Genomic DNA, 23,059 nt, shown 5'->3' with positions numbered 1-23,059 from the left:
TATCAGTGGGTAGATTCTCCACGTTTTTATCATGTTACTATGTCACCTACAGCAAATTTACTTGTTGTATATATGTGTATACAGTTGTAAATATCAATAAATAAATTATTAAAAAAAAAAAAACTTCAAAATCCCCAAAATAATAGATATGACACAAAACACTAAAAGAAGAAGGATCCTAGAAGTAATTCATATAATTAAAAATATTAACAGTTAGTTATTACTAAACCATAAAACAGATTTTTAAAAAATTTAAATACACATTATGCTTATATAATAAATAGGCAGGCCATACAAATAAAAAAATCAGGGAAAGGGTTTAGAAACAAAATTGCTTAATTGAAAAAAACATATTTTTTTTACTTAAATATTAAAATGTATTAAATATAGACATATCAATAAGGAGGTAAAAAAAAAAAACAGCAACTTGGCATATTGATATGTCCAAAGAGGTAATGTAATGCATTGGTTGTGTTAAAAGGCTGAGTGAATGCACCAGCAGTGAAGGAAATTTTTTTATTATTAAATTTCAAAGCGCCAACCACTTATCGATCGTTATTCCCTTAATTTACGAAACTTTTATTACTCATTTTTGCCTTAATTCCCTAATTTTGTCTTAATTTCCAAATTGAAATGTATAGCAACTATTGAAGAAAGGGGAACTTAAGGTAAAATTTCATTAAATTTTATGGTAAAGTTTTAAGAGATATTCAAAAAGTTTGTTATCCTTCAAAATTAACATTATTTAAACAATGTGATAGCAATTTTTTTTTTAATTACAAATATGCATATAAACGACACTATTTCATAATAGAAATTGATATAATTGACAAATATGAGGTAAATATAGATTATAAGATTTATAAGTATACAATTATAATTAAATAATTGTATACATATAATATATAGAAAAAAATTGTTGATAATATTAAATTAATTGTTACAATTGTAGGATACATAAAACATGAGTATGGGGTAAATACCGAAAATAATACATTTAGACTATACATCTAAAATAATTGTAGAATAATGGGAAGTTTTTCCACCTCAGCATATTAACAAAGATTATAATATTGATTTTGCCGAATGTGTTGGAAATTTATACTATATTAAATGTATTCATTAAATATTTGATATGTTATAAAATAAATACAAATGAAGCCAGTGTTTTGCTTTTTTTACCTTTCTTTATATAATTAGGTAATTCGTTTACTCTAGGAATTCTCAGAGGAAGCTCCAACGATAAGTGAATTTTCCCTTCAATTGGTCAGAAACTCTTTCCACTTATTTCATTAGACTGTATTCACAGCATTAAAACATATTCAGTCTGTATTTAACGAGCATTTAGATTGTGAAAAAAATACCTCCATCAAAGTCGCTTATTTAAAATCAAATGTTGAATTGATAAACTAAAGGGGAAAATGGACTGTTTTTTTTACTAACTAAGCGAATAAATATATTATTTCAATTTCTTGAGACAGGTAATTGTTTATTAAATAAATCAAAAATTGTATCCTGATTAGTCTCAACACTTTTTATTTCAACAGCCCAACGTTTCGGCCATTTCGGCCATCCTCAAGGACAATCTTCAATTATAAATTCTTCCTCACATTAAAATTTAAAATTTGTTTTGCAGAATATTCTGCCCAGGTCATTAGTTATAAGTTAAAAACCTATTTTTTATTTAAATCATAAATATCTAAATCTTATTATTTTAAATAAAAAATAGTTTTTTAACTTATAATTAATGACCTGGGCAGAATTGCCTGCAAAACAAATTTTAAATTTTAATGTGAGGAAGAATTTATAATTGAAGATTGTCCTTGAGGATGGCCGAAATGGCCGAAACGTTGGGCTGTTGAAATAAAAAGTGTTGAGACTAATAAGGATACAATTTTTGATTTATTTAATAAGCGATTAAATTTACAATCGGTAAAAAAACCTAAGTGTTTCACAAACTTAATTCTTCGAACTAAAAAGAACAACGTAAACCCTATCAGTTAGTCCAAGGGCCCAAAAGGAGAAAAAAATAGAAGTTATTACATACAAATTGTATTCAAAACTAAATACAATTAAGAGTCAAAATTGATGACTCTACCAATAGTACAAGAGCCGGGAAGAAAAGAAGGCAATTATTTCACCCCAATTTTTGATTACATAAACGAAAACTATTGTTCGTATAAAATGTTGGATTTTTGAAAAAAATATATCTCTAGACCCATAAGACGCACATATGTCTGCCAACACAAAATAAAGGAAATTTAACTTACTATAAAGTAGTTTATTAGTAATTATACCTAGTTTTCAATTAAGTAATCAAAAATTCGGGTGAAATAACTGCCTTTTTTCTCCTCTTAGGCTCTTGTACTACAACCATGGCAAAGGGAAATAAAAAATAGCGTCTGTTTCAGAAGCTACAAAAAATTAATTTTTGTATATTCTTTTAAGTTAAGAACAAATAGTTATGAGGAGCAACAGTTTCTATGATATTCACAAAATATTTATTTTCCATTATTTGAAAAAAAAAATTCTGCACTTTGAAAAACTATTGTACGTAAAGAATTTTATTATAGCTCATATTTTAGAAAGTTTGATCTACTTTAAATAATGGGGTGTATAAAAAAATTATAGCAATATTTATTTATTAAATAAATCAAAACTTGTATCCTTTTTTGTCTCAACACTTTTTATTTTTCACCAGTCCAACGTTTCGGCCTTTTTAGCCATCCTCAAGGACATCTTCAATTATAATTTCTTCCTCACATTAAATTTAGAGTTACTTTTGCAGGCTATTCTGCCCAGGTCATTCATTAATTATAAGTTAAAAGCCTATTTTTTAAAATTTAAAATCATAAATATTTAATTCTTCTTATATAAGATTATCCACACAAATTCACTACCATACGAAACGTTGGACTGGTGAAAAATTAAAAGTGTTGAGACAAAAAAGGATACAAGTTTTGATTTATTTAATAAATAATTACCTTGTCTCAAGAAATTGAAATAATATAATTAAAACAATATTTATATTATTATTTCTTTGATATAAAATACAATTAATACTCAAAGTATAGTTTATGGTTATCTACCATTAGCCATCTGCTAGACAATTGCTCAATCCTACGCTGATACCATTCTTTGGGATGGCTATTAAAAAACTCTTGGGCTGCAATTTCAACTTCCGCAAAATAATCAAATGTTTTCCCTAGAAGGAAATGGGCCATGGATCGAAACAAGTAGCAATCCGATGGCGCGAGGTCTGGTCTATATGGTGGATGAGGCAGGAGTTCGAACCCATCAAGTTCTTTAAACTTTTCTTTGGTTCTGCGGGAAATGATTGCTGAGGAGTAAGTTCGTGAGGGACCAGTCTACTGCTCTTTTTCACCTTTCCCATGGAGAGTAGATGGCGACTAACAGTATCTTTCGACACACAACACTCCCTGGCAAGTTCGTGAGTACTTGTGGACGGATTTTACTCAACAGCTTCCTGCAGAAGCACATCAATATCCATTCATTAATGGTCGCCCGGAGCCCTTCATCCTTTCCAACGTCGTATCTCCACTGCTAAATTTTTCAAACCAACTTCAAACCTGGTCAAGGACACCTTCTCTTCCATATTTAATAATTTGACAAGTTACTTCACCGGCTGTGAAACTGTTGTTACAGTAATGCCTTAAAATTACAAGAATTTCGTCGGACACTGTCATGTTTCTTCTTTGAAACAAATAACTAAACTGAGGCTTTTTTTGAAGAAGTCGATTGGGATTAAACAAGACTTAGAGAATGCTCTAAAGAGATTATTAAGTATTGGTAAGTAATAAATAGGATTAAAATATGTAGAGTCCTTTGAAATCTTGAATTGGATAAAACGGTAATTTTTTTTTATACACACCATTAATATGCTTAGACATTTTTTAGTGTCGTAAGTAGTTTTAAGGATATGGAGCTCCGAACGAAAATTTCAAATTTGTATCGAATCAAATAATCTTGAAAGAGAACGTGTACCTTAAATATTTTAATATTCACTTTTTAATGACATTTGCTATATCTCTAATATAGTTATAGAAATATAACATTTTTATAATGGAAAATGTACTATTCCTCAATTGAGAGATAATAGACATCGCTAACGTAAGAGCAGAGATAGGCAAAAATTATCTATAGTTGAAACTAATAGCTAAAATTGCCATGGATACGAACCTTATTTATGAATGAACCATTGATAATTAAATATCTCATCCAGTTAGATATTAATTTCATAGTTACCCAACTCTGCATAGGAGTAATAGTTTGCGTAATATTAGTCAAAATAAAAAAATATATATATATATTACATATTTTTCAATACTGGAGAAACAAATGTTGCTTTATTGAAAAATTGTATTTTGGCAACTATTGAACGTAAACTACTCTATTAGGACTCATATTTTAGCAAATTTGCTTTTTATCATACCTAAAAAGTTAATAATAAAAATAAAATATGTATATTATTGTTTAATTATATTTTTGTGATGTCTTTAAATGAACCCCTTCTTAACGGAAATCTACATACAGAGCATAACGAACTAAATTATTTTTATATATAAGAAGATAGTCAGGGTTGCGGTCAAAAGAGAAACAAAAATAGTTTACATCTATTTATTTTCCTAACTATTTATTATTTATTGGAAAATAAATAGTTGTAAACTATTTTTGTTTCTCTTTTGACCGCAACCCTAACCATCTTCTTATATATAAAATTTTTACAGTCAACTATATATACATATAAATTATCTTTATTCTATCTATTTTTGTGAAAAATTCATAAAATTTCGTATACCTTTGATTATACCGTAAAACTTACAAAAGTTTCTAAAAGTATAAGAGAAAAAAAAAGCTCATTCAACTCAACCCGATGAGCGAGTGCGACCTGAATAACTCATTTCCTCGTCACATTTTTTTTTTTTTAATTTACACATTGAAATTTCCTACTGCATTAAATAAATATACAACTAGTAAATGTGAAGTGAATTATATAAACTGCAATAATACAGTCTTCTGAAGAATCACCCGTTAGTAGAACTCAAAATGTCACATTTTAATTTAATTTTCCAAATCGCATGGAAACCATTTCTTCCCGCTCAGAATTAATTTCACGAACAGCGTTAGAGGCTTTCGAGCCATTTTTACAGCGATGGCGCCAAGTACCAAGAACTTCAACAAATAAACCCGCCTTTTCTTAATTTGTACAAACATTTCTTAAACCTTTAGTTAAACTGATGTATGCATAAAATTATTTTAAAACTTAAATCTAATCCATAGGAAATGAGAATGATTAAATAAATATAGTTATATAATAGGCAGGATTAATCCACTAATTTTTGAAATTGGTGATATAATCTTCCCTTTAAATATAACTTATTTATCTTTACATTGAAAAAATTTCATATCGTTACTTTTAAGAATTACGATTATGTACGAATTACTTTTCAAGAATCAAAAAGAAAAAACGCATAGAATCCTAGAAGAGTGTACAGCAAAAAAATACTTCACCATTAAAAATATAAATCAAGTTCACAATTATCTTGAATATGATCATACCTACCAAAACAAATTTGAATCAAATAGATAATGAAATAAAATTTCTATACATAGCATTTAACCTGTTAACCATTTCAGCAATAACCGGAAACAGATTCTAAGAACCAGTGCCATAAAATATAATTGTTTAAAGTTATAGTCGGAATATGTAGTAAGAGTAAGAAAAAAGAATAATTTGAAAAGACATTTAACAAAATTTTCAATGATCATAGTTCTAAACGTTAAATATATCAAAATTATATCAATAATAAAAGTCGTTTTCTTTTTTTTTAAAGAAAAATATCTATAAGATCTGAAATGAAAACTGTTTTAAGGAACTTAATCTAATTTTCTTACCTTAAAAGTAATCCTGGTTTCTTAGACGCTAGTATTTAAAAAGTAACTTCTCAAAATATCAAGACATTTCCGTAACGATAACAAAATTATAATTTTAACATGACCACTGGCCTGTACAAGTTTCACATCAGTAAGCACTAAGAATATCTTTTAAAAGTTATATGACATTATAAATTCAGAAAAGAAAATAATTGGAAATAAATATATTGTTTCTTTAAAATTAAAATCGGAACTATTTTTCATAATTTAAGTAACAGACTTGAAACTATTTTTAAATATGCCTAGTGAATAATTAAAATTTCATAAGGACTAAATTATTTTCGAAAAAAACTTATTCGACACAGTACCACGGACTTCATGACTCCACTGACGACTGTTTCGAAGTAACTGGAGTTCCAAGATATGATTCAGTGTTACCACCTTAAGCCCACAAAATACGCTATTTAAATTATAATTGAATAAAATATCATAAACATTAAAACATGAGGTATTACGTTTAATCATTAATATTAAAATGTAATATTATTGAAATGAGTAAGGAAACATAATCATTTTTATATAAAAATAGTCACAATAAAATTATTTGTTATCTTATAGATGAAAAATATTTTAAAAGTATTTTATATTTTTATTATATTATATAAACTTCTTTCAAAACTATCAAGACTAAAGTTCCATATTTAGTTTTTTAATTAAAAATCGTTTAGTTTGAATGAATAGTATATAGTTCTCCTTAGTGTTGATGATCAGGTTATGTTAGTTAGTTGGAGGTTCTTGTTTAGTTTTTGTATTCATGTTAGTGTATTTTAGGTTTTTAAACTTTTTGAAGACACAATGGCAGAAGAGCCAAAAAAAATCTCATTTGGTTTCACAAAAATAAACAAGAAAGCGGTATTGTCATTGCCGAAAAAGGAAGAAAAGGAGATTCAATTCATAGCTTGTTTAGAAGAAAATTCTATAAAACTTTTAAATGGTGAAGACAAAGAAAAGGAATTGCCAATAATTCCATTAAGAAATGGAAACATTCTAAGGGACAACATGATTGAAGCTTTGAAAGCAAGGAAGGAAAAGAAAAAAACTGTATCAGATACTGATGATGTGAAAATTGAGAATTCTAAAGACGAAGACACCAAACCGTTGACTCTTGATGAATTAGCTGCCAAAGAAATATTGGAAGACTTAAAAAAGGTTAATGAAACAGAAGAAGTTCAAGAAACACTTACAATACCCCAAGTAGAAGCTGTGAAAGTTAGTGAAAAGGAATCAACTTTAGAAGACTATGATAATATGCCTGTAAATCAGTTTGGATTAGCTGTGTTGCGTGGTATGGGTTGGCAACCAGATAAAGGTGTTGGCAAAAATGCTAAAGTAGTTGAGCCGATCAACCCAGTGCTGCGTCCTAAAGGGATGGGTCTCGGTGCTGACAAAGTGATTCAAACTGTAAAAACGGAATCTAAAGAAGAATTGATTATGAAAAAAGGTGCTTTCATTAAAGTGATATCGGGTCAAAATAAAGGCTTGTATGGAAAAGTTGAAGGATTTAATGATTTACCTGGTAGAATAATTGTTAGGCTTACATTGCGAAATGATGTTATTTCTATTAGTGAAAATCTTGTTACACTAGTTACATCTAGTGAATATAATAAAAATTCAAAAATACTAAATATAAAAGAATATGATGAATTTGTTGAAAAAAAACCATTACCTGTCTCTAGTCAAAAAAAGGAAAAAGCACCAGAAAGGGATTTTAAAAAAGATAGCAGTCCAGAAGATGATAGAAAATCCAAACGAGAGCACAAAAAATATGATTCCTACAGAAATAGAGACAGAAAAAGATCGGATGATATTTCAGAATCTAGACATAGAAAGTATAAATATACTCGTGATAAACGTGACTCATCGGAGTCTGATTCTGACAGAAGAACTAAACACAAAAGTGATAAATACAAGGCTGATAGAAGCAGGAAATATGATAAAGATAGTGTTGAATCAGAATCATCTGATTCTACCTCTTCTGACGACAGAAAGAAATCAAAATCAAAAAAACATCGTAAACATAGTTCAAAGCATAGGTCTAGGAGTAGGAGTCGGAATAGAACTCATAAGAAGAAAAAGAAAAGAAATCATAGAAGTCGATCATAAATGTTGTTCTTTTGACTCTGTACATATTTTATTTTAATTGACTTGAATACATTTATTTATATATATCGCATATCCTTATTTATCCTTAATACTGTTTTAATTGATGGTGATAACTTTGTCTATTATTTTAATGAGTCCATTAATTTTTTCTTATCACTCTCTCTATAGTCATCTGGAGTATTCAAGTATAATTATCTCTATTAGTGTAAATGAAGAAGTGTTGATGTACAAGCTAAGGAAGTAGCTTTTAGTGTGTATGTGCTAGTTTGGTAAGAAAACAAATCATTCTCTCGCCTAAATCTGCCTTGATATTTAAAAACCTAAATCTATATACATACAATTTATTGTATGATCATTCAATAATAATAATAAATTAAAATTATTTTTGTAACAAATAAGTACACTTCTACTAAAAAATAAAATCCATCAAAAGTGTTAATAAGATAAGTCATTAGTTCAAAAGGACCATTTAATTTTGTTTTTAATAATGATCATTAATGTTATTGGCCTATTTTCAAATTTATTATTTTTAATTAAATAACTGAACTAAGTATAGTAACTAGTGTGGCTTCAACAATGTTGAGTATCTTAATTATGCTATTAATTATTATAATGTTCAATTAAGAGGATGATGAATAAAAATTCAAAAATTGGCTGACACATTAAAAATCAACTGTGTATCCCATTGTGTTTTACGAAGGCATTGTAAAAATTTGTTAAGTAGTAGTTTCATTCCAGTATTTTTTTTGGAAGATTGTTGATTGACCGTGTGTATTATTTAAAAGGAAGATGGTCCAAGTGCTGTAGAAAAAACTCAAATAGTAATTAAATTTTGTAATGTGAGCCAACATTTCGCCCCACTTTGCATGGCTTCATCAGGGCTAAAAAAGATACAAAACAACTAAAATAATGTAACAAAGTTTAGTTTAATAATGTAACATAGTTTTAAATTTAATTATTTTTTTTAGCACTGCAACATGGGGCGAAACGTCTCACATTAAATAGTTTAATTACTATTTCTGTTTTTTTTTACCGCACATGGACCACCTTCCTATTTTTTTTTTTTTTTCTTGTTGCACAGAACATTTTGATACTGTATTATATTTTATTTGTAAGGGATCCTTCAACTGATTGTAAAATAAGTTTGCTCAATTATTTTACGATAAAAAAAAATCTGTACCACTTTAACCCATGAACGGACTTGGGTCCACTAATTGATAAAAATCACTGTTTCTGGACCAACAGGAGTCCAAGAAGGTGATTTGGCATGGACTACGCTCAATCGCCAAATTTTTCCTCAATTAAGGAAACGCCTTTTAAAGACACCAGATGTGTCCTAGGAGTCACCCTACCCCAAGGCTGCTCCACCACTGATCTAACAGAATAAATAATTACCAGGCTCGAATCCAGGCCTAGAAGATTCGAGCACAGTGCCTTATCCACTAAGCTGCTCCACTCAGTAAATCCCAATTATTTAAAATTGCATTACAAAAGTATATCTTAATTTTTCAGATCAAAAAATCATTATTAATATGTAATATTAAATATAACCTCAAAAACTTTTAATTTTCTCCTCATTCAAAAGTATTTTTCCCAATATAGGTAAAACTATTGTCTGGATTGAGAAAAATTGTTTGTTTTATTGCTCTGTGGAAAAATCATTGGAAAAATCTTGTAATTTTAATAAAGAAGATTTTTTTTATAAGACTAAAAAAAAACCTATGGGTTTATTTTTGAAGATGAGTGATATTTCCTTCACTCAAATAGTGGACTACTTTAAATTAAGCAGGTGTTCTGATGAGATTGGAACCAAAATTAAAAGTTTTAAACAGTAGATATAAAAAAGAAAGATGGGATAACTGTTACAAAATTTTATTCACATTTATCATTCAACTTGCAAATTAGCTTCATGTAACTTTCATTTTGTGGAACAAAGTAGTGTATTAAAATATAGAACATCTAGTCAACAATTACACTCAGCAGATGAACTACTATTTTCAGCATTTACATCCATGTCAAGTTTATTAGGAACTACTTATGGACATTACATTCAGTGGAAATGTTTAATATTGTCATAAGACTAGATCTTTTGGGAAAAAATTCTATGAAAAGTCAGTGCAGTACAGAACCATCGTTATCTCAGTATTTGCATTATTAAAAAAATATAAGTTTTACAGTAAAGTGTGCACATAGTATATACAAGCAGAAATTTAGTAATGATGGAAACACTAATAAAAAACAAGTGCTTACCTTTATACCAATAAAATTAGTTGATACAAAATCAGACATTTTCTTATAGATTGATTGAGTACCTGTCTGCATGGGTATATTGTTGACCATGTAAGTTTATTTTATACAAAGAATGTCCAAACCTTGTTATAAAGAAAGAAGAAGAAGAAACTAAAGTTTAAATTCAAAATCTGAAAGTGCATAGTGTATATCAGGGTCAGTGAGTACACCCCCAACCAACTTCTCCCTGTAGTGTAAAGGTAAACACTCATAATGATACTTTCAATTTTCACTAGACAATACCTGAAGGGTGTGTTTTTAATTAATTTAACTAAATTAAATTAGGTTCACTTTAGTAATTTTTTTTTCATTTATACTATCATGTAAGAAAAGTTTAACCTTATTTATTTGGATGAATGTATGTTAAATGGTTTATGAATTTAATTAATTTCTAATGTGAATTGCAATGCTTTTTCATCTTGTTAAATAAAAAAAATTCTTGCTGGAAGGTGAAATTAGGATTTTGTCTTTTCTCTCCATGTACATAATGCATAGTGAAACTGCCTTAAACATTATTGGAGTATAATCTTTAAACAATAAAATCCAATTTTAAAATGGTTTTTATTTATATCACTTCCTGAAATAAAAAATAAAAGCAGAAAACTAGTTTTTTGTGTGGTAGGAGCCTTGAATCTCACATTGTGCACTATGATGGTTGCATTTCAATAGCTGTTAAGGTATGGAAGATAAGGTAATAGATAGTGAATGCCTTAGGGAATTTTTATGTTTTGAGTAATTGATGCAACTTTATACCCATGGAAAGAGGTCAAAATAAAACACAAATAAGTCTATGTAACTTATTTAATCGTGCCAACGTTTCAGCTAGAGTTTCTAGCCTTCATCAGGGTTAAGAACAGAACAAGATAACAACCAGTGAATATAGAAAATAAAATATAAACATGATTACATAAAGTAAATAATTTTACAGAATGGAATTAATAAAATAAAGTGATGAGAGAAATGGAAAATAAAATGTATACATAGGTAATAGAATAAGTAGGTAAAATAATATAACTAAGGAAATAAAATAAAAATGAAGTTACATAATGCAAAGAAATATAAATATATTAGTTATTAATAATTTAAAAATTAAAATATGGAAAGAAAAGTAAAATTGAGAGAAAGAAAATATATGTAACCATAATAATAGACAAAGAGGCAAAATATAAGTAAAGATTAACAAAAGAAATGAATAGAAAAAAAAATTGAAAACAACAATAATAATATAACCATTAATATTATATTATTATAATATAACCAATTATATTATTTGTTTTTTTTTCATCTACTCATATGTATCAAACAGACCTCAATAATCCAAATTTATTCCTGGTGAAACCGCAGGCTACTACTAGTATTAGATAAAAGACAAAACAAATTCATAATTTGAGGGGTTTTTTGACTGATTGAAATAATCAATAGACAAATTAATGTACACATTAAAAGAAAAAAATAAATTAATCTATATTTTTTAAAAATGGGGTTAAGGACCAACAAACAGCTTTAGTTGAGCTATTTGTGTTTACTTTCAATAAACCAATAAATATCTAATGAGATCTACAAATTGAATGATTTTCATGAAATAAAATAGTTGATAATTATTAGGATTGATCTTAAGATTCTTTATAGCTGAACTCTCAATTCAAATAAGAAATCATGCAATAGTTTTGTGAAATTGTTTTGAAAGGTATATCGATAATTTATTCAAGAACTCTATTTCACAAAATAAACCCAAGCCACAGCATTCCTCTATATCTCTATAAGTTATAGGTAGAATTTTAGGATTTTGTTGAGTAATGAAAAAGTGATTGATATAGCTTATAAAGTAAAAAAAAAATAGTTGATTCTTCATTGTATATATGAGTTCCATTTTGGTAACAGTATAAACATTTTTTATTGAACAATAAACAAGACTGTGATTCAATAACAAATATATAATTATTTTAACTCTTCTTCTACCTTCTATATATGAAATAAAAAACATTTGAAGCATTGCAACATAATAAACTCATAGATTCTATCAACACAATAATGTAACTAACCACCATGCCCTTTCTCTACCTGTCTAATTTCATCAAGTAACCCTTTGTAGGAAAATGGAATAAAAGGATATCCTTGACCTTTGTAAAATTTACTTTGAAATTCCATCCTGTAAGAAATATTTATTAGACATGTTTTATACTTAAGGATACAATAATAATAAGTTATTTAAAGAACATATATAATTACCAATGTAATCTTAAAGCATGCAAAAATGCTGACAAGCCTTCCATTATGCATAGGACACACACAGTAATCAAGGCCCAGAAATAAAAAGTCAAAAGAAGGACTATAGATCCACCAACACCCAACTTAGCAGACAACCCCAAGCCAAATGTTTTGAAAATCATTTCCCATAGCACATCAGAAAGTTCTGTAAAAATGAGTTGATAAAAATTTCAAATTAATATACACATTAAAAAAAATATATTTTTATATCAAATATGATGTTAGTTACAACAAACTTAATTGGTTTTGAATCTGATCAACTTATTAATCAACATCTTAGTGATTTTCAAAGTTCTATGTGAGCCATTAAAAAAATAAAGCACTATGTTATTGATGTAATGGATTACTGAGCACCTTTATTTTGGCTCTATTAATTTCATTTAATAACACTTTAACAGCCTGGAGATAACCCATATAGTGCTGAGGAAAAAATAAGGCAAGGGGAGAGCATAAGTCTCCAAGTATGAAAAATGGAAGGTAAGATGGCCCCTGGAGCAAAGACTTCAAAAATATTTGTCTAAATTAAAACGTCCTGATAAGGCCTGGAAGGAACTCGGAGGAAAACTGTTTTCAACAACCAATCAAAAATTTTCCGGAAATACAAACCTAATGATCTCTATGGAGATCCCCACCTAGTATCAAGAAAGGAAAAATAAAATGATCAGACCATGTACACTACATGAATCTAAAAACTTTCGCATAGCAGACAGCAGAAAGGTGATAAGGTGAAGAGGAGCTCCTTGAGATTTAGTCGGATGGGAATAGTAAAAGAGACTCGGCACCAGGTAACTTGAATTCGTAAAAAGAGATAGAGAATTTCTAATCCAATCCATGAAAGAGTGGATTTGCATATCAAAAACAAGAAAATGGCGAAATGGGTACATCATCTTGATTGCGCTCTTCATGGCTTTCTTTGGATTAATAATAAGCAATTTCGAAAGAAAATTTCTTACATAGGTTTTTTTTTTAGGGTGAAGATGTGGATTTATTTATATATAAATAACATTTATTAATAAACTTTACGATAGGGGGAGGGGATGAAAAATTATGATTTCGTCCGTATTCCTATCCAACACGTTTTACAATGCATGTTAACTTAATCAGTCATCATGAGTTAAATTATCTAAATTACCCATATATTTGTGAAAATCCATAGGACACCATACTATATTTGGAAAAAAAATAAAATTAACTTGTTCTTTTGGAAAACTTTCCGATTCGGAAAATGGAATGTGCTTATCAATATTAAACTGTAAAAAAAAAAAAAAAAGAAGTTACGAATAAGAAATAAAACGATTTAAATTGTAAAAATATTTCAATTATTATTTTTATGAAGAAAAGAAAATTTTACCTACTGAACAGGTTCGACATTTACGTTTAATTTATTTTCGAAAAAATTCATGAAAACATTTTTCTATCTTGGACCGAAGAATGTTTTCCATTCCTTAGAGCAATGGTTGCTAGCAGGTGGGACACTGGTGAGTAGCGAGAGCCCTAGGGGTGGGCCGCGGGACCGTTCGGCAGCATATTTTTTGGGAGGACTAATTGTTAGAACTGTTCTATCGTTTACCTTTCTTAATTTTAAAGAGTTAGTTGAAAGTTTTAACAGATAAATTCAATATAGTAGTGTCTCAAAATGGTCATTTTTCTGGGAAGAACATTATGTCCCAAGTCTAACTGTTCTAACGTTTACTTTCTTGAGTTTTAAGAGTTAGTTGAAAGTTTTAACAGGTAAATTCTCTATAATAATGTCTCGAAATGGCCATTTTCCTGGGAAGGACACTCTTTATGTCTCAGGTAAGCAGTAGAAAGTGGATCGTGCGTAGCTCAGTTTCAGATTTAGTGGTCCGCAGACTGGTAGGGAACCACTGGCTTAGAGGAATTATTACAATGTCTTTACATTGTAATCCTTCCTCTAAGCCGGTGGTAAGCTGCTAGGAAAAGTGAAGCCAAAAGACGGGTCTTATGGACACCGTGGGTGTGGTGGAGATGGAGGAGTAATGGGGAGGAGGTTCACTCATGGACAACCTCCTGTCTCATATTATATTGCAATGCAGAGTTCCGAACGTCTTCGTGGATTTTGATAAACCTAGTCAACTCTCCTCTTATTGGCTTCACTTTCCACATTGCTTGAGGAATTCGTAGTTTAATCAAGAAATTCATACGAAACTCAACAACTGTTATACAGAGACCGTAGTAGCTGGTGATTTCCTCCTGTCACGCCCACGGTGTTCATAAAGGCACAAGTTTTTGCCTTTTCTTTTCCTGTCAACTTACCCGCGCTTTTATATTCATTCCTCCAAGAATATTAATCAAGAAGGTTATGTTCTTTATCAAGATTTGTTTTTATAAATAAATACCTAATCTCACATTATGATAGCTGTGATTTCTTGAGCTATTTTACCTTAAAATTATTGTTACTGAACCTTTATATGTTTAATTGTGTCTTTTTATAATGTTTCAATCTATGATTTTATTAAGTTCTTTAAATCAAAATGCACCTGTTAAAAGAGGTAAGAAAAATAGCTGTAGGCATATCTGGAGGTGTGGACAGTGCAGTTAGTGCTTATATACTGTCAAAGAAGTATGAAACAGTCGGCGTTTTTATGAAAAATTGGGATTTGATTGATGAAACAGGATTTTGTAGTGTTGAAAAAGATTTAAATGATGCCCAGGAAGTGTGTAAATTATTAGATATTCCTTTTTATGAAGCCAATTTCGTTAAAGAGTATTGGACTGAAGTGTTTGACGATTTAATTTCCGATTATAAAAATGGTCTAACACCAAACCCTGATATTCTTTGCAACAAAAATATTAAGTTCAATCGTTTCATTGATTTTGCTTTCAACAAAGTGAATGTAAATGCTATTGCGACAGGTCACTATGCTCGTACTGTTATTAGTGATAATTTTAAACCACCAGGAGCCAAGTTGTTAAAGGCTTTTGATCCAATCAAAGACCAGACTTTTTTCCTTAGCCAAATATCACAGCATGCGCTCTGTAAAACCATATTTCCCATTGGTAACCTTCTAAAATCACAGGTGAAGCACATCGCTAGAAGTATAGGTCTCGAGAGATTCGCAAGTAAGAAAGAATCAATGGGTATTTGTTTCATTGGTCCTAGGAATTTCAAAAATTTTATAACGGAATATATATCACCATCCAAGGGAAACTTTATAGATATTGATAGTGGGAAAATAGTTGGCCAGCACATTGGGAAACACAGTTGGACAATTGGCCAAAGATGTCATCTTAGTGGTTTTGATGATGCATATTACATAGCAATTAAGACTGATGGTGAAGATATTTTAGTTGCAAAAGGACACTATCACCCTATTTTATTCTGTGATAGCTTGACCACTGGACCAGCTCATTGGGTTCATTCAGAACCTATTAATTTGTCAAAAGGCACCTTCAGCTGCAAGTTCAGGTTCCAGCATGGGAAGCCACTTACAAATTGTTCTATGTATAAACTTACAAATAATAATTTATTTATAAAGTTAGAAAGTCCACTGAGGGCTTTAACACCGGGACAATATGCTGTATTTTACAAGGATAATGAATGCCTTGGAAGTGCACGGATATCTCATCCTGGCCCATCAAAGTACACTTTAGATGTTGCAGACATTAAGTTATAATAGATGGAACAAAACATTTTGTTTTTTTCTATTATAAATGGACAATAAAATAGTTTTACATAGAAATGCAGTCAACTTCTTTAATTTACCTTTTAATTAAACAAATTCCATATTCCTACTATTTCCTCCTCTCATTGTGTTTTCGTTATTTTACCCTTAATAATTGGAATTGGACACAGCTATAGTTATTAAATGCAACTATTATGTAAAATACATCCATACAATATAACACCTATTTATATTTTACTAACGATGTGTCAGTTCCGCAAAAAAATTCGAATAAATATGAATGAGAAGATGTAGTTTATGTCTAAAAATAGTTTTAAATACATACGAGCATGAGCTAAGGACAGAGCCCAAAGTCTTAAGTACGAAGCAGTGTAGCTGACAGAACCTAATACAAATTCAATTGTGTGAATACACTGATGTATTAATATTTCTCCTACGCCTGCATCTTCTTCATGATGCATCCACTCTTCCATTTCCTTAAAAATGGTTTCATCGAATTTTTTAATGAATATAACTAAGAAATTTACTCTAACTTTCTATATAAGAATTAAAATAAAATAAACTTTTAATTAACTGATTGTGGTTTCATAAATTTTATGCACATATGAAATGATTAAGGTTTGAATCTCTAAATTTGGTGCTATGTAGTTATAAATTACAAAAAATAATTAAAGTAGAGTGTTTCAATTCTTTTTAATTTAATTACCTTAAAATAGATGATACTTCTTGATAAATTTCTTAAGCAGGCAAGCACACACTTAATATCATAGTTTTTGTGATGTTCAATTTTTAAAAAGTTTTATATTAGGGAGTGATATATATGACTAAGGAGTTTAAAAATGAAACAAGAGTACCTTAATACTGTATTAATTTTAGTAGACAATATCTATTTAGTATAATTCAGATTTAATGTTTTAATCATTTACAATTTTCAACATAAAACATTAATGATTAATCAAATTACATAAATGGTTTTTCCTTGAAATATTTGGAACTTTATCACTGTTTTAGTATTATCATATATATTATGACAATAAAACCCAATATAGACCTTAATGTCAAGTGTTATAGTCAAATATTATTTTTAACATATTATATAAACAAACATTATATGTTTAATTAGGATCTAAAGAAACTACTAGAAGCTTTCTAAATTTATTTCCCTTAAGTACCAGTCAGTTTCTAGTATCCTCCTTCATTCTTCCACAACTTGACTACAGATGCCTAGTGTATGAAGGACTATCTAGTAAACAAGAGATGAGTCCAAAAAGATTCATGAACTGCTTCATAAAATTCATCTTCTGCATTCCGAGATGTTCTCATATCTCCCAGTGTTGCTCTGATCAAATTTGGTTCCAACTTAATATCCAAAGCCAATACCTTCTTAGTGCATTCATATTCCAATCCTTAAAATAAAAAAACCTTCTAATATTATTGACCTCCTCACCCTGCGTTTATCCATCCATCTGTTCAATACAAGATCTCAAGTTACTGATTTGTACATCCGTTCCCTGCTTTATTTGAAAAAAAATTATTGTACGAGATACCTCTTTTGAAATTCCTTACCCATATCCATTCGTATAGCTTCTTCCTAAATATCAGTTTTATATCCACCAAGCAAGTTGCATAAATATGTATATATTATATATTGTTACAGTGGGTAGAGATTCATAAGGAACATTTGCTAGCTCTTTGGATATCAATCTGAAGATTTTCTAGAATTTATTGGGTTGACTTCATTAGACTGTTTCCTCTAGCCTTCTTTAGACTGTTTTCAAATTAGAACTGTTTCTTGCTCCTTTATGATTACATTTTGTTAACTTTTGGGTACTCACCTCCTCCCTTTCTGTAGCATTTGGGTCTTGGATGCTTTTGAGCAGTTATTCACCGCGAAATGGTTTATTTTTTAATAAGAAAATCAAAAATAAGATGTAATGACTATTCTCCAGGAGAAATTCCCTCTAGAGGGAAAAAAATCTGTTGAAGTAGCAGGCAATTCATTTTTAAATGAAGGTTTGGTAATCGGTCACCTCCGGCACTTTTCGGAGTATCTCGAGGATAGTCTGTTCCTGTTAAAACAGTTTCCCACTTTTTTGAAACTAAATAATTACCGGGCATAGGAAATGTGGTATAAGGAGACAACTACAATTTGATAAAGATGGCTGAAGCATTTTGAAAAGTTGGTGGTTATACTTTCCAAAACAATTGTTTAAAAGGTAAAAGAGAGATGATCCTGATTTGAGTTAAAAGTCTAGCTTCATTAATTTTTTCCATATGCTTTCTTCAATTAGTAATGATAATTTATTGTTGGGAATTATTCAATGATATGGTCAACATAAAAACAAAACAATATGTTTTCGTTTTTATTAATTCTGATAATGGATATTTTGTAGCTACGATTTGTTGGCCAATGGTCTTGTTTAATACTGTACAATAAATATAAAAAAATTAATTTATGAGAAGGGTTTGATATTATACAAAACTGGTGTTTTAGATGAATAATGATTAATATGATAGAAGAAAAATGAAATAAAGCTATTTTGTTAATTAATGAACTATGATAATTTTTAAAAACAATATAAAAAATATTTAACTATACCTCTTGATCCACTTCATCAATTTGTCTTTTATTTTTTTTTACCTCACCAGGGCAAGGTTCGCTCCGGATTTCCATTTTCTTAATTTCTTCATCTTGAAACTTGACCTTATGTTCATATTTATCATTGTTTTCGTTTTCATCCAACTTTTTCTCTTTTTCTTCTTTCTTTTTCCTCTTTATGAGAATGATTGGCTTTATTATGAGCATCCATGGTACACAAATAAATGCTATGAATATCACACATTTTTCAAAAATATTCTGTAATTTATACAAAATAATAAAGTTTTTCAAACGGTTCATGCTATGTTTATGTAACATAATTATTTGATTTACACATAAACTTATGCTGTTTAATAGTTGATTTTGGTCAAACATATTAACCACTGATATCTCTTTTTTTCCTCACTTTCCTATAAGTTAAAAAATTAAAGGATTTATGTATGACTCATTCCTCTTTCTTCAGTCTCCCAGGAAGTTTCTTATGTCCCATGCTTTATACAATTTATACAGCTTATATCCCAACCCAACCTAACAATGCATGTTGATGACACATGTGTGCTATCTATAAATAATGATCCAATTACTGCATCTCAAACTCTGCAGTCATGTACAGTATCTATTGAAGAATAGTTTAATGACTGGAAAATTAAAATAAATCGCATCAAATCACTTTTACTCTCTGTCATAAACCCACAACACCCTGCCCTGCAGTATCCTTTTTAATGTCCCACTGAAGTCTATATAACAGATCCACTAGTTAGGACTCTATCTTGACAAAAGACTTACTTGGAATCCCCATACAAGACTGAAATGACAAGAAACTGGTTGTAGATTACTATTACTCCTATTTGACAAACTACTCATTTACTGCAAAAAAAACGTATATTCTACAATTTTCAAGTCCCTACTTGGCTGGACTGCATTCAATCTCAGAAATACAATGCCAAATGGAGTAATGAAACAAAAACATTATTAGAATTAAAATTGTTGGTAATTTTCTCTCCCTTGATTTAATATAAAATTATGCATAGGACAATATATGATTTTCTGGTTAAAAGGAAGAATATATTTATTTTACTCCCTCAATATCAAAGGCAGACAGATTTTTTTTATACTTCCAGAAAAAATATTGAGTTAAAATTCATAATAAGTGTCTTTAAAGCACAAATGAGCAATTTTTCTAGACTACTCCTAAACTTTCTGGTCCTCATTTAACTGAAGCCCATTAGTCTAAGAGCAGTGGCTCGTCAGCAATGCCCCAGATAATAAAAATTATCTAGTGAAAATATAAATAATTTCTACATGCTTAGTTTAGTGTAGGTTGATGCCATAAGAGTAAAGCCAAAAAAAGATTTGCTCCACATATCCAGCATTTTAAGACATCTTTTCTATTTATGTTCACTTATCATGTACTTATTTAATAATATTTAGATACCTTCAGATCTTACTTCCTATTAATATTTAGTTGGGTTTATGTTAATCTTTTAACTTAATAATTTCATACATTAACAACAAACATTTCCTCTTTTTCAAACAAATTTTTGTAACACTTTAATTTTGCTTGTACACTGTCATCAGGGGGTATGTCACATATATCATATTTACAATTTTGTATCATTCTTTTTTTCTCCTTTTTCTTCCCCATGTTATTAAGCTATGTTCATTATATCAAATTATTTTATTTTTTATTACTTACTTCTTTTGGTTTATATTTAATATTACTGTATTCTTATACTGTTTTTATCTTTTTAAATATTTATACTGTACTTTTTCTTCCAATTCTACTTATACACTTATATGATTTGCTATCTTCTTATTTTCTAGTTACTCCATATTTCGTAGGAGGATAGTCTGGGTGGCTGTCAATAAAGGTACCAAAATAGTCAAAGAAAACTATTTATTGTTAACCAATATTTCACCCCACTTCGCTGGGCTTGTTTATAAAATATATGAAAGAAATAATAATAATTTAAGGAAGTATACATATAAGTGGACTAGGAACTAGTTACTAATAAATACAGTCAGATATGATAGAATTCTAAATACAGAACCAGAGTAATAAATTGTAGAAATATACTTGATAGAACTAGTTGTAAATATGGAAAAGAGGTAGGCGAAAAAACATAAACAGAAGGTGAAGTATAATAAATATGGCTAAGGGGAGCTATAGTAACAAGTGAATGGAAATAATAAAAAAATTAATAAAAATAACAAATAAACAAAAGGGGGAGTACCTGTCTGATCAAAACAAAGATGACAACTGGCAAGTTAGATTAGAGGGCCAGGTATAAAATGTCTCCACTTCTTCGCTAACCCTGAAGAAGGATAAGATTTTTTATAATATACAGATTGGTAAAATGACAGGATCATCTAATATTACAATAGAAAAATATACGAGATACATGTATAAGAAAGATATTACATACAGTAAACAGAGTAAAAAAAAGTTTAAATAAATACATTGATAAAAATAGAAATAAACCTGATTGAATAAGAATAAAAATTAGAACAATATGGATAAAACTGTGACAAGTAATAACAATAATGAGTAGTCGACAATCTTTTAGACATGGTGTAAACGTTAAGTTGGTGATAGATCATACATTGGGGACGAGTGTGATAAAGTATTTTATTACATATTTGCCTATTTTATCACATCTTTGTTTCAATCTGATAGATACTCCACCTCTGTTTATTTGTTATTTTTATTAATTTTCTTAATATTTCCTTTTACTTGTCACTATACCTCCACTTTGCCATATTTATTATACTTCACTTTCTGTTTACCTTTTACTTCTACCTCTTTGTCATATTTATAACTAGTTCTAACAAGTACTTTATTACTCTAGTTCTGTATTTAGAATTCTATCACACCTGGGTCCTGTTTCATAATGAAAGCTAATAGTATTAGTTCATAGTACAAGTATAAAACCAATGTGGTAATTGCTCTAATACTTATTTTGTTCATAATAGAGAGGACTATTAGTGATATTACAGGAGTTAAAAAGTACTAAAGTACAAGTCACTATTGTATAAGTCAGTGTAATTGTACTAAGTTAAAGCGACAAGACTAATTGTATTAGTTTGTACTTTATTATGAAACGGCCCTGGCTGTACTTATTAGTAACTAGTTTCTATTCTACCTGTAGGTATACTTTCTTAAATTATTATTATTATTATTATTTCTAACAATTTTTTTTGTACATATTTTCATATTTTTTCTGTATATTTATTTTAATTTTCTGTCAATTCTTATCATGTTTGTATCTTGTTGTCATTTAGTCCTGCAAAGTGGGGCGAAACATTGGTTAACAATAAATAGTTTTCTTCTACTATTTTGGTACCTTAATTGACTGCCACCGGGACTCCATATTTCTCTTCCAATACTCCATATTTCCTTTTATTCATTATCTTGTTTTTTGTTCTTAGCCCTGATTAAGGCCTGAAATTTTTCCAAAACATTGGCACTTATAAAATAAGTTTTACTGTGTTCTTTACTGACCCTCTACTATCTTCTCCTCAAAAAAAGATTAATTTTTTTAAATATAATGTGTTTCTAGGAAAGATTGGAGGACAGGAAGTTGAAATTTGTAAACAGTATCCCAAAAAACATAAAAATGAAATTTTTCAGTACTGGTGCTTAAGTTTTAAGTTAAAAGTACTACAGGCCTCGACTATAAAATCTATTAGTTAATGATGTTGAGGTAGGAGCTATACTGCACTACAAAGCTAGACAAACATTAGTTGGGATAAAACTATAAGCTAAAATTGCCATGGAAACGATGTTGATTTATTAATGGTTCCTTAATAAATATAACAATTTAAATTAATAAATCAACATCGTTTCCATGGCAATTTTAGCTTATAGTTTTATCCCAGCTAATTTTTCCCCAACTCCGCTGTACTAGCTAATGTAGAAAGGAATATTAAATAATTCAGAAGATTTTTTACAACTACCAGTGTAATGTTTACCAAATATAGAAACATTATTTTTATATATATGTATATATAGTTGACCGTAAAAATTGATATATAAGAAGATGGTCAGGGTTGCGGTCAAAAGTGAAACAAAAATAGTTTACAACTATTTATTTTCCAACGTTTCGCCCCACTTTGCAGGGCTTCATCAGGGCTAAAAAGATACAAAATGATACAATGATAGGAATAAAAATACAAAGATAAGATACAATGAAAAGAA

General features: G+C 29.2%; 3 protein-coding genes and 1 long non-coding RNA gene across 4 annotated transcripts in view; 2 read left to right on the top strand and 2 right to left on the bottom strand.

The window, feature by feature from the left end:
• LOC106686300 (uncharacterized) overlaps positions 1-6,270 on the bottom strand; it is a 177,866-nt gene extending 171,596 nt beyond the window's left edge. The window contains exon 1 of the long non-coding RNA XR_001343996.3: positions 5,917-6,270. This is a non-coding gene — a long non-coding RNA (uncharacterized lncRNA). The remainder of the gene's footprint in view (positions 1-5,916) is intronic.
• Positions 6,271-6,646: 376 nt separating this feature from the next.
• Positions 6,647-8,123, top strand: LOC106686311 (G-patch domain and KOW motifs-containing protein). Its single transcript, XM_014429526.2, has one exon. It carries the CDS (start codon positions 6,751-6,753, stop codon positions 8,056-8,058), a length of 1,308 nt encoding a protein of 435 aa, XP_014285012.1. The 5' UTR covers positions 6,647-6,750; the 3' UTR covers positions 8,059-8,123.
• Positions 8,124-12,186: 4,063 nt separating this feature from the next.
• Positions 12,187-23,059, bottom strand: part of LOC106686309 (V-type proton ATPase 116 kDa subunit a 1) — a gene marked incomplete in the record, with an annotated part of 28,918 nt that continues 18,045 nt past the window's right edge. Inside the window, 4 exon segments of the mRNA XM_067050769.1 lie at positions 12,187-12,496; positions 12,577-12,760; positions 16,588-16,738; positions 18,862-19,119. Of these exon segments, the coding sequence (XP_066906870.1) occupies positions 12,385-12,496; positions 12,577-12,760; positions 16,588-16,738; positions 18,862-19,119 (705 nt within the window).
• On the top strand, positions 14,932-16,319 carry LOC106686310 (mitochondrial tRNA-specific 2-thiouridylase 1). Its single transcript, XM_014429525.2, has one exon. It carries the CDS (start codon positions 15,111-15,113, stop codon positions 16,251-16,253), a length of 1,143 nt encoding a protein of 380 aa, XP_014285011.1. The 5' UTR covers positions 14,932-15,110; the 3' UTR covers positions 16,254-16,319.

The sequence above is a fragment of the Halyomorpha halys genome, unplaced genomic scaffold (genome assembly GCF_000696795.3).
Source record: "Halyomorpha halys isolate HHAL.00 unplaced genomic scaffold, Hhal_1.1 Scaffold806.1, whole genome shotgun sequence".
In the NCBI taxonomy this organism is placed as follows: domain Eukaryota; kingdom Metazoa; phylum Arthropoda; class Insecta; order Hemiptera; family Pentatomidae; genus Halyomorpha; species Halyomorpha halys.
Note: the sequence above shows the minus strand (reverse complement) of the source record. Positions and strands in the feature narration are given on the sequence as shown.